The 13,930-nt window shown below is 35.1% G+C and overlaps 1 protein-coding gene across 1 annotated transcript; it reads left to right on the top strand.

Annotated features, from left to right (window-relative positions):
* The first annotated feature begins 6,372 nt into the window (after positions 1–6,372).
* LOC133311609 (ethylene-responsive transcription factor ERF098-like) lies at positions 6,373–6,792 on the top strand. Its single transcript, XM_061512677.1, has one exon. The coding sequence runs from the start codon at positions 6,373–6,375 to the stop codon at positions 6,790–6,792; it is 420 nt and encodes a 139-aa protein (XP_061368661.1).
* Positions 6,793–13,930: the final 7,138 nt, after the last annotated feature.

Genomic DNA, 13,930 nt, shown 5'->3' with positions numbered 1-13,930 from the left:
TTCTGATTTCATCCAATATGTTTGTCCCTTATTGCGTTTTTGTAGTTTGCATGGTTATGTAATTTGATTTTGACCGATTAATTTTTGAAAAAAATGGCCCTAACCCTAACCCTAACCCTAACCTTAACCCTAACCCTAACCCTAACCTGTATGCATATGATTTCTGATTTTGGTTATTTTTTCAGTTTAATAGTGTGGCGCAATGACCTCTAGACGCGATTCAAAGCTGCCAGTGACCCATTCCGAGAGAAGAACCAAGAGTCGTCACGATGGAGGGTCATCCTCTTAGCCCCAGGCTGCTTCGAGTCAGGCTCCAGACTTGACGTTCAGATATCTGTTTGAGGATGACATACTTGCACACGAGAGGTTCGTGAAGTATTTCATGAGCCGGAAGATCTGCGAGCCGAAATCACTGGATTCGGCCTTCTTCAACTTGGAGCGGTTTGACATTGTGCCGCTTCTTGAGGAGACACATTTAGTTGACCTGGCGGAGATGCGGTGCCCATACTCGGAGGTTATGGTAAGAGCCTTTTACCAGAACCTTGGGTACTCGCAAGGCGAGCTGACTTCCCGTGTCTGCGGGATTGATATCATCATGACTGCTCCTATCTGGACGGAGCTACTGGGGTTTGATTTTGATGGTGTCACAGGAGCAGCACTATATGATGGAGACAACCATCACATATTTGGTGATTATGACCGGGAGGCCATTGTTACAGAGACTAGGAGGGCAGACGCTGAGCCCAGACATTTTGCTCATTATCCTGTGAGCAACTTGTCGGTGTCTGCTCGCATTCTTCATTACGTGGTGACACATATTATTTTCTAGCGCCCGCATAATCACTCGAAGGTGCTGGAAGTGGACTTTGTCATCTTGTGGGCCCTCCTTCACCGTCAGCAGGTGAACTGGAGGCATTATATATGCATACTGATGTGGAAGGCTGCCAAGTCAAAGAAAGCTGAATTGCCTTTTGCATTCCTGGTGCAGAAGATTCTGCATAGATTTGGTGTGCCTATGGCAATAGAGACCTTGAAGACCGCCAGAGGCTGGAATGCTATATTTGGTGAGAGGCTATTGAAGCAGTGTGAGATCCTGCCGAACAGAGCGGGTATCTGGATGTGGAAGAAGGCAACAGAACCACCTGAGATCCCAGTCCACCATGATGCTGAGATAGAGGATGCACCTGCAGGTGATGTGTTTCGATTTATGCATTTTTTTGTTGGTTTTTTTAATACTAATGTGATACTTATAATATGTGATTTTCATGGTTTGCAGTCTGCCCATACAGATGAGAGTTCCTTTGTACTTCCCATACAGATGAGTGCCGTCAATTTGAATTATAGGCTTGCAGTATTTGAATGCTTCAATGCATTGGTGAAAGGTCTAAAAAACCCTGTGAAATATGGCCCTGTCTGTATAAACCCGACGTTCGTCAAAACATTAATTTGTATCAAGTTTGAACACAGAACCCACATTCACCTGTGTCATATACGTCAACCAATTGGGCAAGAAACCGTACGATTTCTCCCAGTCACCAAACAACTTAACGATGGCCTTCATTTTTGCCTTCCAGGCCTTCCTGTACGTTATGTTGTATCTATATGTTCCCTGTATCCTCTCCTGTATCAGAGCTGGTCTTGTGGATGGATCTTCCTTTAACATATCTGGAAAAAAAATAACTTTACCATATTCTCAATTAATCTGAATCATTAAATACACAGTAGAATACATACTCATTATAGCCGCACAAATGACATTTGAATCCAACTGCCTATGATCCTGTGATAGGCCCTAATTTAGGCATGTGTGACCTTGACCCCATTTACGGACCACCCAATTAGCTCCCTTCTTCGGTTTAATTGCCCTCATATACCAGGGACAACCGTCATCATGGTTTTTACACTTCATAACAAATCTTGACTCGTCACTTTTTTCAACTATGGCTGTCCTGCGCCCCTTCATACAATGTATCTTCACAGCATGTTGCATTTCAGGTTTGGAGCCAAATTCTTGTTGCACAAATAATGGATCTCCTAACTTCCAACCTCCATGCAAGTCATCATCCCCATATAGGACCTCCAACTCGTCATTAGGGTGCGCCCAATTGATGAATGAATAATGTTGGATTTCATTCCAAAAAGGCTCCACCGCAGTCCCTGCATCTAAAGATCAACTCTCATTTGTCTGAATGAATATCACCACAAATAATAAATTGTCTAAATTTAATAACTTACCACTACTGACTGGGTCAACATGAAGTGGTGACAAGGCTGGGGTGCCCAGACTTACCACACTCGTGTTAGCGTCAAAATTTCCGTCAACGTCAGTGTCTGACGAATCACCTTGTGGAATAGCATATTCAGGTTCTCCCTCATCTTCGCTGTCCAGATAGTCCTCATCTTCATCCTCTTCATCCTCATCCAATGCTACCTGAGGAGGTGCGGAAGATCGTACAACTGTATCTTCTTGACCAGTACAGTGTGCAGTAGTGGTTGCATGCACCGGTAAAGATGAAGACTAACCAGCATCAACTTCAACATATATCTCAATATATTTTAATACTTTCCATCCAACAAACGCATCTGTTACGAACTCCACATCTTCATCATCATTGATATCGTTACCAATGTAGTATATTGTATCAATATCCACTACAGTCTCTAACCTGGCTATCATGCGGTGGATGGATTGTATGCCTTCTAACCCCATTTTTTTGGAGAATTCTCTCCTTCAATTCATTGCATGTACTGCCCAGTTTGATTTTCATCGTTTTTGTTTTTCCTTCAAATCGGACACCGTTCGGACCTTAAAAATGCCTTCCATTGTAGTAAATAACTACAGGAACCATGTTTGGACTTGAACTCATCTTTCACACGAAAATTAGGTCTAGGTTTTGGGTTTGGAGCTTGGTTCAGATTTTTGAGCACAAAATAGGAGTGTGGATGTGTAATCTCAATGTCCTACAAAGATTAACGTTGAGAAATTGATGACATGAAATATATTTGTGCTGTTTCGGTCGAGAGAGCTCAAGGGACAGAGATTTGGGGGGCAAAAAACCTAAATCTCGCAACAATGGCCGCAACCCATTCATATTGGGGTTTCTGGACGACATTTACCCGGGTACACCCCTCCATACCTGGGTAAATAATGCAAGCAAATTCCCAGATTCGAAGAACACTACCCGGGTACACCCCTACCTACCCGGGTAGGCAAAAGTTTTCAAAAAATACCCGGGTAGCGAGGGGTGTACCCGGGTAGGCTTGGTGGTCAACGGTCAAACAGGGGCAGATTGGTGTTATATTTTTTTAGGAGGTTAAATTTTTGAAATAGTTTATAATTAAGGTCAAATTGGTAATTAATTATTAATAAAGGGTTATAAGGGTCAAAAAGCCCCCAAAAACCATATAGCAAAATTTTAAATCCAAGACCCGTTAACCTATCATGTTGGAGAAAGTATGTTGTGCTTGATCTATGTTATGCTTTTTTTTTTGGTAAGATAGATAATATATTTTTTTACATGAGTTATTGTTGTACAACAACTCCTCTATAGGATGAAAATTTTGGTTACTTCGTATCTCAGGCAACCATATTATAAATTTTTTGTTGGAGGTAAAAGATGGTAATTTAACTTTTTATTGTACAATGCTTCTAGATTGCACAATAATCATAATAGAAACTTTACAAAGCTGATACATACAAAAGATATGTTATTTACACCGTAATCATCATACAAATCTTTGGCTTTTCAAAAAATCGAAAACCAATCCAATTCAAACCGAATAAAATTGGATCGGATTTGAAAAAAAATCTAAACCGAATGGATGATTACATGATTAAACCGAAGGTATTGGATCAGATGATTTTTGCTTCCAAAACTGATCCAATCCAGACCGCGAACACCCCTATGTATATGATAAGGTAGTTCTCAGATATATGCATATGTTGAGTTAAGTATGCTGTTAGACATAGTGACACGTAGCCAATTATGTATGTGTCCATGGATGGGTAATTGATCATTGATTGATGTTTGAGATTTCTGCATTTATATACGATATGAATTGTTTATCAAGAAACATTGAGAGTGAGATTTGTTTTTGTGTGGATACAAGAGTGAGATTTCTAAATCCCTTTTGTCTTGTTTATAGCCGTTACACTGTCCGATTTTGAATTCCGTTGGGATTGACACTTGTTGTCATATTCGGATGGTAGAGGGCTATTGAGTATGGTTATGGATGAAAGATGAATGTTAGAAAAAGAGTTGAGATTGATAAGAATGAAGTGATGCAATGCTATATATCATGTGAAACGAAATTAAGAAAAGAAAAAAGTTAACTCGTATTTTCGTAAGCTAATGCAAGATTATAAGTTAAGTCTTTCGTTTATGTATGTTTTAGTATCATATGTACTTAATGAAGACATGATTCTTGATATCTCGAAATACTCTCTTCACTTCTAAAGCAGATTGGTTAAGTAGATTATGACCAGAAAAATTGAAATGCAATTCGATGACAGTTATACAGAATATTATGCATAGCTAGGTTGAAACAGAATAGCTTTAAGATTTACATTTTAAAACTAAAAAAAGACTATACAGGTGTTTGAGATTATATCACAATATTCTACACTAATCAAAAAATAATATTAACCTAATTTTTACAAAAAATAAAATGATAATTTATTGAAAATATATAAAGAGAAAAGTCTTAATTCCTATCCCTCCTTTTACAAAACTACGGAATAGCCACCGCAATTGAAAATTCTAGAAGCAATTGTTTTTCCAACCAACCTCCATGGACTTAAAATCACGTGTGTATACGAGGTCGAAAACGGAAATATAGCAGTGTTTGGGTTTTTTTTATTGTATTTTATTATTTTTATAAATAATATGTTTATAATTGATATTTATTTTCAAGATAATGTGAAATAATGGTAAAATTAAGATTTTGTTGTTTTTTTATGAATAAAAAAAATTAAGTTAAAATAAGATGACATTTTTTTAAACATTAGTATAAATACAGGGTAAAGAATTTTTCCAGTCAATATGGAGATAAGTTATCTCCGGTAAGTTCAAAACGACGTCGTTTTGGAACGAAAATAAATGTGTTTTTGTAATTCTAATATATTGCAGGGTTTATTAGTTTTTATCATTATAATTTTTTAATCTTATAACCCAAAACAACGTTGTTTTGAGCTTATTGGATATAATTTTATCTCTGGTGACTGGAGAAATATTTTTCCCATAAATATATTAACTGAAAATAAAAAATAAAATAAAATATACCTTAATATTTTTTGTAATTATGAGTTACGCAAAAATATTTTTTTTTAATATGGCTCTCAGGAAATAATTTAGCTATAGATGAAAGGTAAAAAGTAAAAGAGAATAAAATAGGAAAAGCCGAAAAGAAAAATAAATTGTAACTGGTGAACTTTTGTGTGTTCTCAATGAACATAAAAAAAAGTCTCCATCACCATCTATTCGTATGACAATTTTATTTTTCTTGTCAGACCAATACATATAGGGAAATGTAATTATCATGTTATATCACACAAGTTACATCATGTTATAGATACAAAGTTGGTGGATCCACTGTTTAATTGTTTAATTTATTTTTTGTTTTTTTATTTAAACAGTGGACCCACCAATGTAACATGACCAAATACAATCCCATACATATATATTAGTTGGTCCATACAATAAAGAATCAAACAAATTTATAATATTATTATACAATGATTTAAATAAAATTTGTAAGAAAAAAAATTAAATTACCGCAAAAAAAAAAAACTCTTAACGTTCCATGTTAAGTCACGAACATATACCATAAAATTTGTGCATTTTGTAAAGAACTTTGGGATGCACCACCCCCAAAGCTAGCTCAAAGGGTGAGAGTGCTCAAGGTGCACAAGCCCAATTTTTTGTTTACCTTTTTTTGTGCTTTTTATTTTTATTCCACTTTAAAGTGGGGGACGGGCTTAAAGAACCTTGAGATATACCACCCAAAAGCTAACTCAAAGAGTGGAGTGCCCAAAACCTTATAAACTCCGTGATACAACCAATACGAGACTATATATCTCAACACATTTTACCCTCTCCATATATTTTCATTCCAGATCATTCCAAAATATAAGCCGAGTCGAAGAATCGAATTTATACACTTCTTGCGAAAACTGCAAAAAATCAAGTCAATAGGCATTCTTCTACTGACAAACTAAAAGCTCAAACGTGAAACATTTTTCAGATATAGGGCTACCTATATATTTTCATACATGTAAGGCATAAACATAACATTAACCCACCAAACAGAATGCGAAGAAAAGGGTAATAAAAAAGAGAGACCAAAGTTTTTATGAGCAAAAGAGAAAGTAACATGGAGGAGGGACATAAGGGGGGGCAAGAGAAAGAGAAGGAAGGGGAAGAAGTGAGGTACCGTGGTGTTAGAAGGAGGCCATGGGGGAAGTATGGGGCAGAGATTAGAGACCCAACAAAGCCTACGGGAAGACAGTGGTTGGGGACATTTAATACAGCAGAAGAAGCAGCTAAAGCTTATGATCAAGCAGCCATTGGTTTGAGAGGTGCTCTTGCAATCCTAAATTTTCCTGATGAGTTCTGTTCTCATCTACCTTCAGTATCATCACCATCATCTTCTTCTTCTAATGCTGCCATTGTAAGTTCTTCTTATGCACAACAGAGGGAAGTTATTGAGTTTGAGTATTTGGATAACAAGGTGTTGGAAGACCTCCTTCAGTCAGAAGAAGAGAAGAAATGTGGAAGCAAGACTAAGGACTGAACAATTTGTTTTGGCCCTCCTCTTAATATACTTATCTAAAGAAGCTTAGATTTTTAAATGTTAGAACTTTAATTTGCATAAGTAGCAGGTTTTTATCTTTAAAATAAATGAAATGATTACAAGTATGTATCTTTCTATCACATATAGTTAATTGACCATTTTATCCCTTGTTTAAAAGTGACTTACCATTTTATTCCATTCTTAAATGATATATCAATTTGTCCCTTTCTCAAATTATATGTTAATCTATCCTGTTCGACTATATTTTCACTAATCTGTCCATTTACTTGATTAAGTGTTCGTCAAACATTGCTCAAATAAGGATAAATAAATATATGATTTTGGGAAGGGATAAATTAATGTATAGTTTTTGGAAAATGGAACAAAATCGTAAATTTTTGTTAAAACATTGGCAAAATGGTCAATCATCTCTCAAATTAATTACTTAGCACTCAATATTATTATATGTTTAGAATGATTATCGATTTTGCATTTTTTTGGATAAAATGAATACGTAACTTTGTAATATAATAAGACATACGTAAATAAATACAATTAGTATGTTATGTAAGTAAAAATAAATTGGGATTATATAAAATTATAACATAAAAATTTCAGGCTTACTTGTTGAAGAAATTGTTCAAAAAATTCTAACATGTTAAGCCATATTCTCTTATTTTGGCAATGTTTTAATATCCTAGCAAGTTAGTACTTGAAAGTCAATAATGTAAACGTATGTCACTGAAAATTATTTGTTTGCGTAAGAGTATTTTCTACATATTACATGAGATATTTTTATTGGGATATTGAAATGTGACGAAGTCTTATAGTGATTTGTAACGAGCTAAGTAAAGTGTATAAAAATTATAGGACCCAAAAATTTAATGTCTTAAGATTTTGAGTGGAGATATGATGTCAAACTCATCTACAATTAATGTAATTTAGTTTATTGGTGGTGATATCCTTCAACAGGCTTTCGTAGCCCACCCGACTTTAACGTCAAAGAGACGGGTACCTGACTTTAGTGTCAAAGAGGCGAGTTAGAGTGCAGCTTGCTGTAATATTCAAGTGTTATGGGAAATGTACTAACAGTCCGTTTGGATGGACTTTTTTTCTTTTCTTTAGAAGCTGTTTTTTCTTCGGAAGCTGCTTTTTTTATTTATAAAAAAAGCACTTCTCGAAAAAGTCTGTTTGGATGCCTGTTTTTTAAAAAAGCAGAAGTCATATAAAAAGTCAAAAATCTACTTTTTTTTCAAAAGCTAAAAATTTTAGCTTTTAAAAAAAGCAAAAGTCAAAAGTCAAATATTTTTTTAAAAAATAAATATTTTTTTTAAAATCTAAATAACTGTAACTTTTATAAAAAGTACTTTTAAAATAAGGAAGTGATAAAAAGAACTTTCTTCATAAGTCAATACAAACGACCTCTAAGTGGGAGGCTCCCCTTGTATTGTTAGCTATTTACGTTTGAAATTGGTCTAACCAAACTTAACAACTTCTAATGTTTTATTTAATGTTATAAAATTCGAACCGGTCATCAACTCGATCGAGGTACCGGATGAGTGAGTCACTGGTCGAACTGCTTAAACCAGATAAGTAAATATAAATTTAAATTTTTTTATTAAAAATTATAAAAATAATAATATAATCTAATATCATTTATTATATTAGCATTTCAGTTAGAAAAAAATCATATTTATAATCTTAATAACTCAATTTAGTTTAATTATGTTCTTAAACTGAATAAATACTAACATTGCAAAATTGTAACATTATTTTATAAAAATAAAGGGACAAGATCGGTTTACAAACTTTATTTGCAATTACACTAATGTAAGACCGGTCGTACACTGTGTGATTAATGTAGGACCGGTCCTACATAGTGTAGTTTGTAAATAAAAAAGTTTATAAATATAACCTGTCCCAAAAATAAATATTATAATAATCGATTATATAAGAAAAAGAAAGTAGAACACAATGTCATTTAATAGCATCAGCTCAGCATCTAACCAGCGCAAGTCGCAAAATAAACGAAACCCACATCAAAATTAGAGAGGAAACGAGCAATTACGAAAACATGACATGCAAATTCCCCTAAATTGAATAGTCAAAGAAGAGAGAAAAACAAGGAACCAGAAGTGGGAGCTTCTTTTTCCAACCAGGTGGAGCAGGAACCATGAAGTTCCAAGGAAACAACTTCATCCCCTACTCCTGCACTTGCAACCTCCTTCTCCACTGGGCCTGCCAATTTCCTAAAACAATAAAATAAAATAATAATTTCTCAAAACTGATGAGAGAAAGACAACACCAATGATCCATCCAATAACTATTGGACTAGATCACACACTGTTGAGTTGTTCTTGGGTTGATATTTTGTTGGCGGGATGCTTGATTGAATGATGACATGCTTTGAGAGATGCTTGGGCTAGATCTAGTGCTTTGGAGTAATTTGAGGAGATTGGTGGTGGGTACCTCCAAAGCACTGCGACACTCAAGTAATTATGTATTCAAGGCATTCAAGTATTGAGGAAGATGATCATATATGGACTCAATGCCTATGTATTTATAGTAAATAAATATCCTGCTTATGTCGCCTTAATATGGCGGTGTTAATTTCTATTGGTGGAGAATGATAATCTTCACATACTATTCTCTGGGCAAGATGCCTACAGTCAGGCTAAGCCTTTATAGATGTAGCGATATGCAGGTCTTTAAGCCAATGGGTTTTATGGGGTCAGGGTGCTTTGAGCAGCTGATGTTGTATAACTGCAATTGATTATGAGTGTCAGGTGGTTGCGGGATTGTCAAGATACGCAGGATGCATATTTTTCCTTCTTCACTAAATAATAGTCTTTTGTACCCTTTGGACCTATTATTGGTTGGGTCTATAATATCGTGTGGGATAGGTTCACATCAGAAATAAAATAAATTGTGATAAATGAAATGGCAGTTCTTAATTCATTAATGTGTGATAACTTTGAGTGTAGAATGACTTTTAAGCCATATAATTTTTGGTACGTAAAATCAATGCAGAATGAGTATCTTAATTAGGGCATGTTTGGTGTATAGGATAAGATAAAGTTTGATAGTAAAAAATCTTATTATATAAGACTTGATTAAATTTTAATAGTGTCAAGCGTTTGACATAGTATTTATAAGATAATGTATTGTATAAAATAATACTAACCCATGTGTGGTAATTTACTGTATAATACTAGATAGGATAAAAATAAATATTTTTGACAAAAATTATCCTTTAATAAAGAAATTATATAATTTTTTCAAATATTTTACATGATGTTAAAATTGATAAGATATGTCCAGAAAATATAAAGATGAACACTCCTGCTAAATTCGTTGGCATTGGCAAAGAAAGCAAACAGTTCTTGCCTATACGGCAAATAGTCTTGCATTTATAACTCTCTTTCTTCGCTCTATTCATCACGTAATGCTTCTCGTGTGTTGACAACACCGTTTTCCCCTTCACCTTCTTTACGACGATGTTTTTTTTTTTTTTTTTGAAAATATTTCAATAGGTTCATTGTTTTACAATTAATTCGATTCGGAGCGAGTCCAGGATTAAGGTTTTAAACTTCTCCCAAAAGCGAGAGATTCGAACACACGTTCTCATCCCCACATGCTTAGCTCCCATGCGTCAACTGAGCTATCAGTATTTGGTTTGCGACGATGTTTTTACCTTCATTAGATCTTGCCTTTTTCGCTTTTGCTTCCGTCGCAAGATTCAAGAACATGAAGGTATCCTTAACGTCGCTGTTGCTCCGGAGTTTCAAACCCCGCAATCTCCACAGCTTCGAGAATCCCATCGAGTTGCTCTTGACCGCCGTTTGCGAAAACCACTCGCAGTAAGACCCATCTGGCACTCCCGTCATCGGAGATGTTGCCGCCGACAACGTAAAACTCTTCCTCTTCGTCATCTTCTTTTACCTCCTCTTCAATTTGTTTGTCTTCGTTTTTGATTTTCTCATCGTTGATTTTGAGCTTGGCGATAAAATCATGTTCAAACTTTCCAAAAACGGTTATTGTTATGGTTATGAGAAAAAGAAACGAATATAATGTTTGGTGAAGAAAGGGAGGAGGAGAAGAAGAAAACAAGAAAAAATAGAGAAGAAGAAGAAAAGGGATAGAAGGGTTATAATACGAAAGAGAAAGATGAGAAGAAATTAACCTAATATATCAATATCTCTAAAAAAAAAAAAGATATGTTAAGATAAAGAAATTAAGATAAAGGGAAAATATAGATATTATTAGGGGTGTTTGCGGTCTGGATTGGATCGGTTTTGGAAGTAAAACTCATCCGATCCAATCCTTTCGGTTTGATCATGTAATCATCCATTCGGTTTAGATTTTTTTTCAAATCCGATACGATCCAATCCAATTTTTTTCGGTTTGGATTGGATCGGTTTTAGGTTTTTTGAATATCCTAAAATTAGTTTCGTGATTATTGTGCAAATAACATCTTTTGTATATATTGACTTTGTAAAAAAAAAAATTGAAATACAAAAATTTTAGTAAACAATACTATAGTTGATGAGAGGTGACTAAGTTTTTTTTTTGGTTTAGTTGATGAGTTAATGGGTCTTGAGTTTAAAAAATTTTGGGCTATGATTGGAGAAAAAGACAAGTAGGTAGAGGATAATTAATATATTAGATCAGTTTGGATTGGATCGGTTTTCATCAACCCATCCGAAAACCGATCCAATCTAATTAAAATTTGCGGTTTTCTTTCGGTTTCCGATTTTTCGGTTTTCGGTTTATTCGGTTATCGATTTTTCAGTTCGGTTTTTGCAGTTTTCGCGGTTTGGATCGGTTGATGAACACCTCTAGATATTATGTTACTGAACATGAACAGCGAATTAAGTATCCTGCTGATTCTTCGATAAATATGCATATTTCTTTTTTTCTTTTTTTTAAAAACAATGCGGATCCCACTTAAAAGTTATCTCTGTAGGATTCTTTTTCCCTATCCTATAACATCACAATCGACAATCATACACAAACAAATCACCAATCGCGAGACGTAACATTATATTTAATAAAAACTCAATCCTACCCACAATAAATATGTACAGTTCAGTGAGGACAGCTTACAAAAAAATGTTCAGTGATGACAAATGGGAGAATTATTATTATTTTTCATCCCGAAATGTAATATCCCGTATAATTAGGAATCTATATAAAATTGCAATTAGGAATGTGATAGAGTACTTGCCTTCGAATTATATAAATATTTTCGTTAGGGTGGAATTAATTTAAATTAGGGAATTGTTTGAATTATAATTGTGGGTGAGTATTTATTTTAGGCATTTGAAACTCTTGTTAAAAGTATTGGAATAATTTAATAGTAACATATAAAAAGCCTAATGACACATAGAAGATGTGGGAATTAAAAATTTAGTGGACTAGTACGTGAGTTAGGAGAGCCATTGGATGTATATTTATGGACCCTAACCCCCCAAAGTCGACGGCCCATGAGCCTTTTTGTGGGACTTAGTTTCAGCCCTAAACCCTTATCCATCTTAACCTTATCCTAAATAAATCCACAAGGCTGCCTTACATTGGTTGGATATTAACACATGGTATAACACCACCCACCTTTGTATCCATTTTATGCGCATAGAGTAGATAGAATTTTGATGACTTGTTGCTTTATCCAAGCTCATTCAGCTTTATTAACATGCAGCCAATGAGAGTATTGTAGTCAGTTTGCATGTGATGGTATTAGGCAGAAATCCCACACTTCCTTTACTCTCTTTGGTGCGCATGAATTGGGAGGGAGAGTCAAGTTATTTTTGTTGGCCATTGTAGCCTTTTAAATCAGAATCCTAACCCCCATTCTTTCTTCCTAAGCGCTGATTGTGTAAGGAAATAGGTTGATGATTTATCTTAGTGAAACATAATAAAATTTAGCCATTCCATCTTCTCCATTCCCCTAAAAATCGTAAGCTGAGTAGAGTGAGAACATCTAGAAAAATTTCATATCATTCCCTCCTCTCCTTGCTACAAAACTGTGGACCTCTTTGAAGCATAACCAAAGTTCTAAACACACTCCTCTCCTCCTACCTTGTTCGGCTGTGCACTAGCATACGAGGAGGTAAAACATTTCCTCTATATCTCTATTCATCCGTGTTCCACCTCGGTTTTACAAGGGTTTCTTCCCTTTTGTTACAGCTGAAAACTCGAAGGAGTGTGAGGTTGTTGGCTCAACCTTTGGTGACTATTCTCTGGTCGATTATTGAAGCTTGGGGTGCATGCAATTAGGTGGAAATATGAAATCAACTCTTCCTCTTGAATCTCACTGTTCGGCCTTAGAGGTATTTTAGGAGGACTTATTTATCGTCTCTTTTAGTTCCATTCTGTCTTGTTGAGAACCCCATAGTTATTTGATGCATGCAACCCATAATTGAGTTTGAGCCTAGGAAAAATAGTTCTTTACCTTTCGTTGAATGGTTCCCTTGGACTAGGAAAATTATTAAAATTTGTATGTGCTCAAAATTTTTAGACAGCATGTGGAAGCCCTTTTATTGCCCCCTTTGTCATGTAGAAATGTTATTTTAATGAATAATTTAGGCATCTACTGATGGGCAGTAAACCAATTTTGTATGTTGGAAATTTTGCTGTTATTCATGGTAAATTAATAGGACAACATGCTGTATATTTCCCTTTTAGCGCACCTTAGGCCTTTGGAAGTGGAAAATAAATGAATAATCATCATGAGACCCTCTTTGTATGAAACCCGAATTGGGGACTTGAGAAACCTTGAGTTTTCTTCGCTGTTAACAAGTTAGAAAAAGAATTAGAGCCAGAAAAATCAGTAAGTAAAAGACCTGTAGAAACCGTGTAAAATGTTAAGCCTTGTAGGCATGGTTAGTGCTTGTAAAATTATAAGAACCAACGTTTGAGATTCTGTTTGGTTTTGCTTGATTAGGTGCGCATAGCCCTTGAGTGTGGGCTAATTGTTGCTGCTGTTTGGTAAACATTTGTGGCACGCGAGGTAAGTGTTTGGTGGTGAGACCTATTGTGACTAGTGTATGGAATTGTGAATTGTTGCTCACATGTGCCTTGGACTCGTATGCTGTTATATGTTATATGTATTCTGCCTTGAACTTGACATGATGGAAAT

The sequence above is a fragment of the Gastrolobium bilobum genome, unplaced genomic scaffold (genome assembly GCF_033153095.1).
Source record: "Gastrolobium bilobum isolate Gb01-03AN ecotype WA unplaced genomic scaffold, APGP_CSIRO_Gbil_v1 utg1842, whole genome shotgun sequence".
Lineage (NCBI taxonomy): Eukaryota > Viridiplantae > Streptophyta > Magnoliopsida > Fabales > Fabaceae > Gastrolobium > Gastrolobium bilobum.
The sequence above is the reverse complement of the archived record's forward strand: the minus strand, read 5'-3'. Positions and strand labels throughout refer to the sequence as shown.

Coding starts and splice junctions, on each gene's coding strand:
- LOC133311609 (XM_061512677.1), top strand. CDS start 6,373: ATGGAGGAGGGACATAAGGGGGGGCAAGAGAAAGAGAAGGAAGGGGAA.